The 14,063-nt window shown below is 40.3% G+C and overlaps 1 protein-coding gene across 1 annotated transcript in view; it reads right to left on the bottom strand.

The window, feature by feature from the left end:
• Positions 1–1,584: 1,584 nt before the first annotated feature.
• Positions 1,585–14,063, bottom strand: part of LOC118399456 (potassium voltage-gated channel subfamily G member 2) — a 33,007-nt gene continuing 20,528 nt past the window's right edge. Inside the window, exon 4 of the mRNA XM_052472123.1 lies at positions 1,585–3,030. Within this exon, the coding sequence (XP_052328083.1) occupies positions 2,299–3,030 (732 nt within the window). The 3' untranslated portion in view covers positions 1,585–2,298. The remainder of the gene's footprint in view (positions 3,031–14,063) is intronic.

The following is a 14,063-nucleotide window of genomic DNA, read 5'->3' on the forward strand; positions in this document are numbered from 1 at the left end:
AAGCTTACACACAAGTGTTCAGAGCATGCTAGATAGCTAATTAGCACAGGTCGTCGCCTCGTCTTCTGTCTGTTTTTCCGTAAACAAGCGCTGTAACATGGAGATATGGCTGAGTGGGAACACTAACTCAAACTATCAATCAGCTGTGCTGTTTGCGCTCTATTCAATCATATGGCAAAACCTACAGCCAGTGAAACAGAACTGTCCACATTACGCTGCGCCTCGGATTTGTTTACATAAGACAACATATCGTCAATGTATTATTTGAATTAAACTGAGAATTGAGGGAAAAATGAGAATTGAGACAATACGCACTTCCATCCCAACTGTCACTTGATAATATTTAAAAAAATCAATTGTGTACCGCCGTGACCTGATTCGCTATGAAACACTGCCAGACGGACTCACTCCGGTAATACATAGTGAGAAAGTTGTAAAAACTAAGTGGCACCAAAGTACTTTGCCACTTGCCAGTGACTTGTTAAGCTGATTTAGCCTGCTAAATGTGCCTGCTAGCTAGCTACATTGACAAACACAGAGATGGAACTTAGCTAGCTAAGAAGTAATTTAGGGCACTGATAAACAGCATGTAGCTTTGCTTTATTTACGAAATTTTGACAGCTTGCTGATGAAGTTGTAGACATGTTCTTAGAAATCAGTAGTGAGCGCAGCATCAGCTGATTCTACTGTCTGCAGTAGAGAATGCATCAAACACCTTAGCTAGATGTAAAATTGAGCGACAAAGACCATGAATTATCATATTCAGTCTATTTTGAGGTAGAAAGGTTTCTCCCGGGACTCAAGAGGGACAAAACAATATAACTGCGGGTACGATATAGCTAACATAACACACCCTCATCCATCTTTTTTTAATGAGCAGCAGAAAAACATGCGGAATCATTGAGTTCAGCTGCCCTTTAACTAATCACATTTGGCATCTACTGACATTCCAAATGACTGATTTAACAGCTTTATGTATGTGGAAATAACAATGGTGATGCCCTCACCCCTACTAGCACAGTGGGCTAGGCACTGGGATAGGGACCAGAAGGTCACAGGTTCTAACCTTGCCCATGCCCTTTCTCAAAAAATGTCTATTTATCTATATCTACTTAACACACGATTCTCTAGATCTGATCAAGATTGTGTTTTCATTTGTTTCTAATCCCTTTAGTCAGTCTGTTCAGTCCATATTGATTCCCATGGGTTTCCATGATCTAAGCCATAAAATTATTTGTCAATAATTGTTAGATGCTTGTTAGATGCAGGGGCGCAACTGTCACTGGGGACAGGGGGACATGTCCCCTCCACATTCTGAAATTCAAATTTGTCCCCCCCCAGTTTTATCATTGGAATGTGATACCAAACAGGCAATGGTGTGCTTTAGGACCATGTGGATGCCTCCGAGCGGTCGGGTAGGCTGTATGGAGTGTTTATCCAACTGGATAAAAAAATAATAATAATTATGTCCCCCCTCACTTCTAAAACCAAAGTTGCGCCTCTGATTAGATTGAACATAACATGTCTGGAAGGCCATTATTATTCAGAGGAGATGTGAAATTGGAGGAAAACCTCCAGATAGAATCATGGGATCAAATGAATTTAATAAAGTGTAGAATCATACATTGCATCAGCCGAGGTCATGGTTTTCTTACATTTATTAAAATATGCAGATCCTGAGTCTATATAGACACAAACTAAGCATTCTGAAATATGTAAATGTGTTGTTTATAGTTAAATAATCTTTCTTATTGCACTTATATCTTGTTGCAATATTTCTTATCCTAAATATATACCAAAATTATAATATTTTTAGTGTTTTTTCCCTTAAAATAATAGCTTTATCACACTGAATATTTGAGAGAGAGAAGATTTCTCCCCATGCTGTGCTGTAGGGCTATACTCCTGTGTTGTAGGACTTCTATACTCCTGGGTGAAATGTCCTTTGACCACAGAGAACTTGTGATTTTATAATGTGATCAGCTCTACACCAGTAATGTCAGCAAAAAGACTTATGCAGCTGTCTTATAAAATCTTAGAAACTCTTGAACACACTCTGATGGACAGAGCTATGGAGGCTCACAAAATGTTGGAGCTCCTTTTCTTCTTAAGCTTGAAAAAAACGTCACATCCCTGTTTAGATCCTCCAGCTTTAGTACGAGTTTCCCACAGTGCACTGCACACCCACAGGCTCTCACGTTGCACACAGACTCAGTCTTGAGTCTGCATGGCCCTCCTCTGTGACGCAAGGGCGATGGACTTCCTGCGTAAAGCAGAGGCGGCGACAGTGATGCCATGTTAACTGTCCGTCTCGGCCGAGTCCTCGCTGTTCTGAGACTTGCTGGAGTCCTGGAAGTCTGGTTTCTGTCTCAGTGTTCTGTTCTGCTCCTCCTTCAGCTCCAGGTAGGACCGAGAGAACGTGTGGAAGATGGAGGTGACAGGGAACGCCATCAGGAGGATCCCACTGAGGATGCTGCTGAGCGCCACCACCTGACCCGGGATGCTACGCGGCACCATGTCCCCGTACCCCACCGTTGTCATGGAGATCACCGCCCACCAGTAGGTGCCGGGGATGCTGGTGAAGTCGTACTTGGCGCCCATCTCGCTCTCCGCAAGGAACACCAGCGGGGAGAACAGTGCCATGGCAACACACAGGAACAGGAGGAGCAGGCCGAACTCGCGGGTGCAGCGTCGGACCGTCAGGCCTAAGGTCTGCAGCCCCAGGGAGTGGCGCGCCAGACGCATCACGTAGAAGATCCGCAAGGCCCGGAGTACCCGCAGCACCAGGCCCACCTTCTCCAGGTAGTTGTTCCCGCCGCTGGGCTTCTCCCCTCCCTCAGACAGAGAGTCTACGATCACAGTGATGTAATAGGGCAGGATGGCCACCACGTCGATGATGTTGAGGGGTGTCTTCAGGAACACACACTTACTCGGCGTCTGGATGAAGCGCAGCAGGAACTCCAGAGAGAACCAGGCCACACACACAGTCTCCAGGACAAAGATATTGTAGCACCTCTGAGAACACTCACCCTGGAAGACAGAGGAAACATAGTGTTAAGAAAAACTCACAGTAAAAGAGAGTGAACACACAGTGTTGAGGCAAGCAACAATTATAATGCAAGACATTGGTAGGAAACGACAATACATTCACTATTATAAAACATTCTGGATAACTGTTTCCTAATCACACAAGTTGTCAGTTGTTCCTATCCGGCTCGAAGGACCAGTTCAACAGCCACCAGTGGTGTCAGACTCCTCTACACCAGCGGGGGCTCCAAGGGGTGTGAGGGGGTAGAGATTTGCGGAGGAGCAATGTTTCGAGGGAGAGCTGGAGAGGGTCTTGGAGCAGCACATAAACCATCTGAACATCCCTGTTAGTTGATTGGGATCATAAGGAAAAGAGACGAGTAACTTTGATCAAACAGCCTGAGGGATATGTTTTCTTCTTCCTGTGTATTATAAAATAGACTGGCAGTCTGTCAGCAGTACTTTACATGATTTATAAAACTGAGAAGAGAGGCTTTGATGTCCGAAATTCCTTCCTTTAATTGGCAAGGCTAAGATGGGCTATACAGTACAATGTATTTATATTATTATAGGCTCTGTTTGTAGACTGTTTGTAGACTGCAATATCAGAATCTTTGTACCCAAAAAATGAATTACTGGTGTCCAGCCACAATAAATGAAGTCATACAAGTGTGCCATGAGACAGATCCATAGAACTCATGCAGCCACAATGTCAACGGCAACGTGAAGCTGAGGAGAAACCATTGATTCCTTCCCTTTCCTCCCACTCTCTCCAATCTGACTGTTATTAATGCAACTTCATTAAAGGAAATTAATTTCCTTCCTGGGATCAGCGGGGACTAAGCTGAAGCCAACCTTGACTACATTATAAATATATTATAAATACTTTAATTTACTTCTGGCATGATGAAATATCCTTAGTTCCTGTAGTGTAATCAATTTTCCGTCTGCTCTAAATGGGTCCATAAATATTACATAACTGTATTTACATGTGATTATGAAAACAGACCCAGAAGGAGAATGAGGAGCGAGGTGGGGGTGGAGATGGGGTGTATGTGTAAAGGTTTATACTGTACAAACATCTAGAATAATTCATTTCTATGAAAGAAAGAAGCCAAGCTGTCGGCCTCTCCTTTTATTGCACTCTCGCTCTGGGGAACCTAGCTACGCTTCATCAACATGTTTAGGAAGAAGTGAGCATGAAATAATGTCTTAATTACTTTTGCCAACTTTTAGTAACTTTCCTCCAGTTAGTACATCCTTCCATTCCATCATAGTCTCCTCAATTACTCCTTAAATGTGATTAGGGAACACGTGTTTTTGACCAGCGGTTGAGCTCTAACCTGTTAGAGAATCATCACTTGTGAATAAGATGCTAGAGGTGCTTAAAAAAAACAACCAAGAGAATATGCATCTTAAAAACCACTCCAGTGTATCCTTGGAGACATAGTGGAGTGAGGAGGGAGTGTAAAAGCCAGGCTGGGTGACTTTTAGCCTCTCATTATTCCAGTAAATATACTTTAATCAAAGCAAAGCTGTATCTGAAAGGCTTGAAAGGCAAAAGGCAGCACAGAAATCAGCATTCAAAAATATAAACCAGAGCAACATAAACCTTTCTTCCACGTTTACTAATCCAAACAACATGCAACTGCTTCACTATGCTTGGTTATTCACAGAGCACAACAATAAACCCACGGGGCCCAGACGTCATTTCAACATCTAGTTTTGATTTACATTTGGTTGAGTTACCAACTAACATGAATTCAACATGAAATCAACAAAAGATCCATGTCATTGGATTTAGGCTAAAAGTTTTTTTTTTTTTTTTAAATAGGAAAATCCCTTAATGACTTTGCAAATCCAATCAGTATACCACTTTGATTCAATGTCATCACATTGATTTTTTTTGTTGAAATAACGTGGAACAACGTTGAATCAACCAATTTCTCCTCCAGAGGGAAGTGTGTGTGTGCGTAAGTGCTTGCAAGTGTGTGTGCATGTAAAATAAATGCACAATTTGGCCAGTTGTTGTTGTAGTAAAGTCCTTTGATGGGTTGAGTCAATAAGTATTCAACCCCTTTGTTATGACAAGGCTAAATAAGGAGGAAGGAAACCACTCAGTTACAGAGTGGAATGGCTGTGATAGGAGAAAACTGATGATGGATTAACAACATTTAAGTTAGTCATTGTAGATACTCCACAATACTGAGTGAAAAGAAGGAAGCCTGTACAGAATAAAAATATTCCAAAACATGCACCCTGTAAAATTGCTAGAAATATGGCTTGAAATGAAATATAAAATGAAATATGAAATATAACTTTATGTCCTGAATAGAAAGTGTTATGCTTGGGGCAAATTAACACAACACATCACTGAGTACCACCGTTCATATTTTCAAGCTTGGTGGGTACTGCATCATGTTATGGGTATGCTTGTCATCGGCAAGGACTAGGGATAAAAATAAACGGAATAGAGCTAAGCACAGGCTAAATCCTAGAGAAAAACCTGGTTCAGTCCGACAAATTCACCTCTCAGCAGGGCAATAACCTTACACAAGGCCAATTCTACACTAGAGTTGCTTACCAAGACGATATTGAAAGACTTGAAAATGGCTGTGGAAAGACAAGCAATGATCAACAACCAACTTGACAGAGCTTGAAGAATTTTCAATAGAATAATGTGCAAATATTGTAAAATCCAGGTGTGCAAAGCTCTTAGAGACTTACCCAAGAAAGACTCACAGCTGTAATCGCTGCCAAAGGTGATTCTAACATGTATTAACTCAGGGGTGTGAATACTTATGTAAATTATATATTTATGCATTTCATTTAATACATTTGTAAAAATGTTTAAAAAATAAATTGTATCACTTTTCAATTCAGACTAACACAACACAATGTGGAGTACTGTAAGTCAAGTGGTATGAATACTTTCTGAAGGCCCTGTACATGGCTACAGTGGATCAAATGAACACACACACAATAATCAGATTCAGCAAACACGCTACTCTGACCATATCAGAGCTCCAGACAGGTGTGTAGCAGCCATGTCGCGTGTTAACTAAACAACATGGCCAATCACCACAGGAGGAGGACAACCTTTGGTCCCCAAGGTGTGTGTAAGTGGGCATGATTTCAAAAACAGGCTTAGCGTAATGCTGAGCTGGCTGTTATTACACACCGTTTTTCAATGGCTTTAGTCAATTTGTTTACCTCGGCCCTTATAACATTCATCTCCTTCACCTCACTGGGCGGGGCAGGGCTGGGAGAGGAGTGTGTGAACATAGGAGCTACAGAACATGGCCATATTACGTTTCAAGAGTTCCCCATACGAGAACACCCATTTCTTTGGTCTAGATTCTCCAACTGGTGTTAAATATTGGTTACAGAACCACAATAACAACACACCACGACTTGTCAGCAGTGTAGAATGTGGTAGATAATCATCTGTTAGTTGTTTCATCGAATTGTTGTTAGAGCTATGGTACATTCTCTGTGTGAAGGAGTAGCCTTCCCTGTAATTTCTATAAATGTATTTATTGTGTGTTTATATAGCTAGGATCCTAAAATGTCAATTCATTATCACATGTTAATTGATCTTTTCCAATCAGCTCAACCTGAGCACACCACGTATTTCAACGTGGATAATATTTGGTGGAGACGTTGATTAATGATTACAACCTATATTCACCCACTCAAAAAGACAGCCAAAAGTTAGTTGAATTTCCAGTGTGTTATCACTATGCTTTCAACCATCTAAAAGCACAACCAAATTACAATGGAAAAACGATGTCTAATTTTCAGTTTAGTTGTCATCCAAATGTCTATCACTGCCCTTTCAACCATTTAAAAATGCACCATAAAGTACACAGTGCAAGTGATTAATGTCATTCGATATTTTCTGCAGATTATAACAGCACTTGTGAAGATCTCCACAGACCTGCGATGACCTATGCATGCTATCCTGATGCACGCTTTATATGATTACATAAATAGAAATGTATAGTTACAGTAACCTCAATGTGGCCATTTTAAGGTTGAATGTTACACTCGTTTGAAATATAGGCTATTTACGTATTACAAAAGTAATACTGAATTTTGTTTGGTTGACAATGCAACCAAATATCTACATTTAAAGGAGATGTATCTACTGCTTGGATAGTTCCATCTGAGACACTGGCTTAATCCTATTCTTTAACTTTTATTTTGGTTTGAGTTGGAGATGTGAATTCAACATATCATTTGACAACAAGTTGACAACAAGTTAATAGGCTATTTATGGTATTTCAAAAGTGATTTATATTTCCATCTCAACCAAAAATTGAAGTTATACATTAGGACTAGATCAAATCAAACTTTAAATGTGCTTTAAATAATGTTTTATTTGATTTAGTCCTATTCTTTCACTTTCATTTTTGGTTGAGGTAAAGACGTGAATCCAACATATCAATTATACATTTTTAGACAGACCTGAAATTAAAGCCAGACTAAGTCTGTGGCACAGATGGAACTTTCCAAGCAGAAGATGAATCTCCTTCAAATATTGATATTTGGTTGCTTTGACAACCAAACAATTAAACATGGCTAAATAACATACAATTTCAAATCAACCAGAGCTTGAAATCATAGGTCTATTTTATTATTATGGGTTAAATTAAAAACAATAGCTGTGTTATATAGGCCTATATAGCATCATTGATGGTATATGAGTGAAAGTATAGCTACGTTTCATTTGCTCTGTTTAACCTACCCTTTGGAATGACTTTGATAGCAACAGTGAATCTATTTCATTTTTTAAATGGAGATCTATTAACAATCATTCTCACAATAGCACATTGGTAATAGTTAGTGACAATATTATAGCTAAGCAGGGCTGGGCTTCGTTAAAACCCTGGATGGGAGACCAAATGGTAGCCATAGATAGATCAATTCTCCAGTAGGTGGTGCTGCCCAGCCTATTGTTGTTTTTCCTGATAGTGGATATACTGGTGAAGACCTGACATTGGTTTAAAAGGTACAAATTCAACATATTTTTCTACAAGGTTTCTCTGTTTAAATTGAGTTACCATGATTACATAATCATGTGATGGAAATCTCACCCTCAAAACAATAGTTTAGACTTTTTTCAAATCCAACATATTTTCCCCTTAGATTCCACCTCACAATACTTTGACAAATTACATTGAAACAATGTTGATTCAACAAGTTTTTGCCCAGTGGGATGTCCCTTTAATTGTCAGCTGACTGCTTGCAAGCTTTGCTAATGATCAAATTGCACACACCTGTGGCCTCCTCCCTCAAGCGCTGCAGTTTCTTTGAATGGGAAATGGTGTTCAGTGTGTGAAGGTTACTGCTGGTATGTCATGCAAGTTAATAAAAATTGCTTATTTATTATAAAATGATAATCTCCTTCTCATCAATGTGAAAGGGCACTGGCCAGCTATCTCACATTCAGTGAACAGGAGAGCCTGCACCTTGTGATTCTGAAGGCTGTTGTGGTTTAATGTTTAGATGTTAAAGGTGCTACACATAGGATATTTCACATTTTTGCATTGTAATTTCTGGAAATGTCCATAATATACAGTACCAATCAAAATTTTGGACACACTTACTCAGAGACAGTTTTGATGTCTTTACAATTATTCTACAATGTAGAAAATAGTAAAAAAGAAAGAAAAACCCTTGAATGAGTAGGTGTGTCCAAACCTTTGACAGTTACTGTATATTTGCTGATAACGATAGTGATTCACAGTATTACTTCCCCACCAGTGTTGTGATTGGCTGTGATATTCACCTATTGATTTCTACCGCCGGAGCAGCAACTGTTGTCAAAATGGGAAAGCTGTTCTGAATTTGTGGCTGTATTATCTAGCAGAAAATGCTCAGTCATTTCCTGGTTGCTTAAATTCTACACTGTTTGCTCAATTTCAGACTGTGGGCTGACACCGGATTTGTAGACTGCATTGTACTCAGCACTCTATTGTCCCTCTAATCAAACACTTCATGAGAGCCCATGAGCTCATGTTGCGCAACGTTTCAATAGGCGTGAGAAAACAGAGGGATGGCCTCTACTAAAAATAGGAGGCTCAGTTTTATATAGGATAGGCCTACTATATTTGTTTCTCAACTTTCCTAATATTAAGCACATTGCTTATATTTACAACAGGAGTATAGCCTACCTGGCTGGCATGAGAATAAACCACGGGGAAAAGCGTCCTCCATTCACTATTTAAGTGCATAGATGACATGTATTTTCCCCACTGAACCGGTTTTGATACAGATGCATGATAATGGTCCATTCTAAAACAAAACAAATGTTACACATTTACTAAATAATATATATAAAGTCCAGATTAAATCAAGAATAGTCTGATGGCTGACAATATTATCCTCTCACTTGTGAATGATATATTATCACGTGAATTATGCCCAGCATAAGAAACAAAGTATTTTTGTGTGTGACTTTTTCTAATCATATTCGCACACCTCATGTAGCCTAGCCCATAGGCCTATATGTTTTAATATGGTTTGTATTACAACTAATGTGGCCAAATAACTTCTTAAAATGAAGCACATTAACCCGCTTTACAAGGGGTGTAGAGCCTAACTGGCATACATAAGCAGCGTGTGAGTTTCAAGTTTGGGGAAGATACTTTTCACCATATAAAAGCACCTTTATAATAAAAGCATGACATGCAATTGCGATTACTTTTGATAATGGTGTTTTCCGCTAATGGAACATTTGCGCTTACAGCCTACTACCATGTGCGCATTGTTGCGTTTATAATGTGAAGAAATAGCCTAATAGTTTATCAACATTTTAAGATAAACGTCCTAATCTGTTGCATCAGCCACATTACGTTAAAAAGTCTTTGGGATGCTAGTTGTTGTATTCATTTGGGTGCGTTACGAACACACAAAGGGGATGTGCCGTGACATTCTAGGCATTATCGAGTCCTTGTCAAATTGTGAATGAGTGACTGATGTAGTGTGTGCAGCCTGCACAGAAAACAAAGCAGAGCTAATGCCTTTCAAGCAACTATTTTCAAATCATCATTAGTCACGTCATGCAACGTATTAAAAATCAAAACAATGTTAGTAGAACAACTAAAGTAAAATGAATAACTGTATATTAAGCATATAGGATCGACCTATTTCTTTGTTAACCGCTCAACACAGAATAGCCGTATGTGCGCACTCCCTCAAATCGCTTGGAGAGAAAATATCCTTTCTATTTTATTCAGCTTTGCTCAATTGTATTCTTCATACTATCAAATAATGTCACGGAATTCTAAGCAAATCTTGTCTGCTAAATGAACTAGTGTAGCCCACAGCCGTTTGGCATAGCCAGATCAGGACCTAACATAGGACCTAACAACTCATAATATGCTATTCTGTTCTTCTGAAATAGACTACATTATCATGCTTCGTTAGACCTGTCTAATATCAATAATGGATTTATTGTGAAGGTGTAGGCTATATTACCTGGATTTATTATAGATATGTATGTTCCAAAGGTCTGCATCAGTGGCTTGTAGGCTGTGTGTGGAAGCCAGGAGATGCTAAATGTGTTTATGTTAATTAATGGTCAATTACCGTGAGACAGTTATTTGCTTGACAATTACCGTCTGACAAAACTTCATGACCACCACAGCCCTGACCAACACACATCTGTTTTTCTAACTACCTGGACCTACCATTCGGTTTTGAAGTATCGAAACCGAACCATATGATTTGAATGAAAAGGTGACTAAGAATCGCTCATCATTTCAAATAGGCTGCATGAATGTACTAAACAGCATATAAACACTAAATAAGTCAAGAGCCAGACAGGTAGCCTAATTAAATACTCTATACTATTTAAATTATTTCAAGGTTTTGGTCTACAAAGAAATATATTTTGAAGCATTTGTGAGTGTGACACACTAGGCTGGCAGAGACATTAAGCACTCAGCATTTAAACAACATTTCATTGTATTAAATCATTATAGTCTATAAATTGTACATATAGGCTGTGACTTGCATTTTTTTTTAAATGCCTCATTAGGCTCAGTCTTCAGTGTCTTTGAATTAATTTTTAGAAACACGAGTTTGACCAGAGTCTGTGGCTTCAGGCTCATGTGATGGTGCCTGGAGAGCAGGTCAGCAGTGGAGAATATTGTCTCCACACTTGCAGAGCCACTGGGATGCTAAACACTCTTCGGACTATTCTTGCCAGGCTGGGCAGGATGCATAGTTTTTTATTTTTCTGTAGGTAAGCCCAAAAGATCTGAGGTAAAATAACCCGATCAAAATGGAAAGCTCCTTGAAAGAGGAAATTTGCCAGGACTATTGGGTCAAAATCTATGATGGCCTATTGTAAAAGAGGTCAGATCTTTGTTCATAAATACTTTGCTACAATGACACATTTAGCTAGCTACCCACCTCTTTCCTTTCTGTTAGCATGTGCACGTAGTAAGTACTCTATCCTGCCTTCGGGATATGTGTCTTTTCAGATTCCACAATGATTCTTTAGTTGTGGACACTGCATCACCACACTTCGTCTCTTGCTCCTGGTCCTCCTCATATTGGTAAGTCACCTTGATTTGTCACCTGTGTGTTTTAGTAGTTTCTTTATGAAAATATTTAGGATACTTGGTGACAGTAGCTAAAGCAAGGTGCTATAGCAGCACACAAGTAGACTACAGATGCATGCTGGGCCGGGCATGGCCTGAGCTCATGAAGTGAGCGCTACTGGAGTGAAATTGGAGTGGACTAGAAGGCCAAAGCTCCAAATTTTGGGAAACCCGCTCCACACTCCAGTCAAATTGGGCAGGATCCAGCTCCACTCCGCTCACATACTCTGACACCTGGTAGAAAATGGATAATTTCGATAAGCATTTTTCCACGTCTGGCCATGCTTTCCACCTGGCTACCCCTACCCTGGCCAACATCTCAGCACCCCCTGCTGCCAATGACTGGAACAAATTGTAGAAATCTCTGAAGCTGGAGTCTTATATCTCCCTCTCTAATTTTAAACATCAGCTGTCTGAGCAGCTTTTTAATTTTTAATTTTTTTAACCTTTATTTAACCAGGCAAGTCAGTTAAGAACAAATTCTTATTTTCAATGACAGCCTCGAGAATTGCCTACCTTCCTACTCTTCTACATTTGCACACACTGTACATAGATTTGTCTATTTCTATTTTATTTTGTGTTATTGACTGTGTAGTCGTGGCCAAAAGTTTTGAGAATGACACAAATATACATTTTTACAAAGTTTGCTGCTTCAGTGTCTTTAGATATTTTTGTCAGATGTTACTATGGAATACTGAAGTATAATTACCAGCATATCGTAAGTGTCAAAGGCCGTTATTGACAATTACATGAAGTTGATGCAGTCAATATTTGCAGTGTTGACCCTTCTTTTTCAAGACCTCTGCAATCCACCTTGGCATGCTGTCAATTAACTTCTGGGCCACATCCTGACTGATGGCAGCCCATTCTTGCATAATCAATGCTTGGAGTTTGTCAGAATTTGTGGGTTTTTGTTTGTCCACCCGCCTCTTGATGATTGACCACAAGTTCTCAATGGGATTAAGGTCTGGGGAGTTTCCTGGACATGGACCAAAAATATTGATGTTTTGTTCCCCGAGCCACTTAGTTACCACTTTTGCCTTATGGCAAGGTGCTCCATCATGCTGGAAAAGGCATTGTTTGTCACCAAACTGTTCCTGGATGGTTGGGAGAAGTTGCTATTGGGGGATGTGTTGGTACCATTCTTTATTCATGGCTATGTTCTTAGGCAAAATTGTGAGTGAGCCCACTCCCTTGGCTGAGAAGCACACATGAATGGTCTCAGGATGCTTTACTATTGGCATGATACAGGACTGATGGTAGCGCTCACCTTGTCTTCTCCGGACAAGCTTTTTTCCGGATGCCCCAAACCATCAGAAAGGGGATTCATCAGAGAAAATGACTTTACCCCAGTCCTCAGCAGTCCAATCCCTGTACCTTTTGCAGAATATCAGTCTGTCCCTGATGTTTTTCCTGGAGAGAAGTGACTTGTTTGCTGCCCTTCTTGACACCAGGCCATCCTCCAAAAGTCTTCGCCTCACTGTGCCTGCAGATGCACTCACACCTGCCTGCTGCCATTCCTGAGCAAGCTCTGTACTGCTGGTGCCCCGCAGCTGAATCAACTTTAGGAGACGGTCCTGGCGCTTGCTGGACTTTCTTAGGCGCCCTGAAGCTTTCTTCACAACAATTGAACCGCTCTCCTTGAAGTTCTTGATGATCCGATAAATGGTTGATTTAGGTGCAATCTTACTGGCAGCAATATCCTTTCCTGTGAAGCCCTTTTTGTGCAAAGCAATGATGACGGCAATTGTTTCCTTGCAGGTAACCATGATTGACAGAGGAAGATCAATGATTCCAAGCACCACCCTCCTTTTGAAGCTTCCAGTCTGTTATTCAAACTCAGTCAGCATGACAGAGTGATCTCCAGCCTTGTCCTTGTCAACACTCACACCTGTGTTAATGAGAGAATCACTGACATGATGCCAGCTGGTCTTTTGTGGCAGGGCTGAAATGCAGTGGAAATGTTTTGGGGGATTCAGTTCATTAGCATGGCAAAGAGGGACTTTGCAATTAATTGCAATTCATCTTCATAACATTCTGGAGTATATACCAACTGAGGCAGCAGACTTGTGAAAATTAATATGTGTCATTCTCAAAACTTTTGGCTATGACTCTACATTTGATTATGTGTAACCCTGTGTTGTTGTTTTTGTCGCACTGCTTTGCTTTATCTTGGTCAGGTCACAGTTGTAAATGAGAGCATGTTCTCAACTGGCCTACCTAGTTAAATAAAGCTGCCTAAGGAGGCAGTAGGGGCACTCAACTCACAGAGATGCTGTTCGAGACAGCAGGGGATCCAGAGGATCAAGGTGCAGCCCGCCAGCCATGCTGTGTGTGTACGTGTGAGCGAAAGTGCTTGAGGCTAGATGGCCTCAGGATCCTGGTGTATGATCAGAGCAGAGTGATGGTAGCTGTCTCATT

The sequence above is a fragment of the Oncorhynchus keta genome, chromosome 20 (genome assembly GCF_023373465.1).
Source record: "Oncorhynchus keta strain PuntledgeMale-10-30-2019 chromosome 20, Oket_V2, whole genome shotgun sequence".
In the NCBI taxonomy this organism is placed as follows: Eukaryota; Metazoa; Chordata; class Actinopteri; order Salmoniformes; family Salmonidae; genus Oncorhynchus; species Oncorhynchus keta.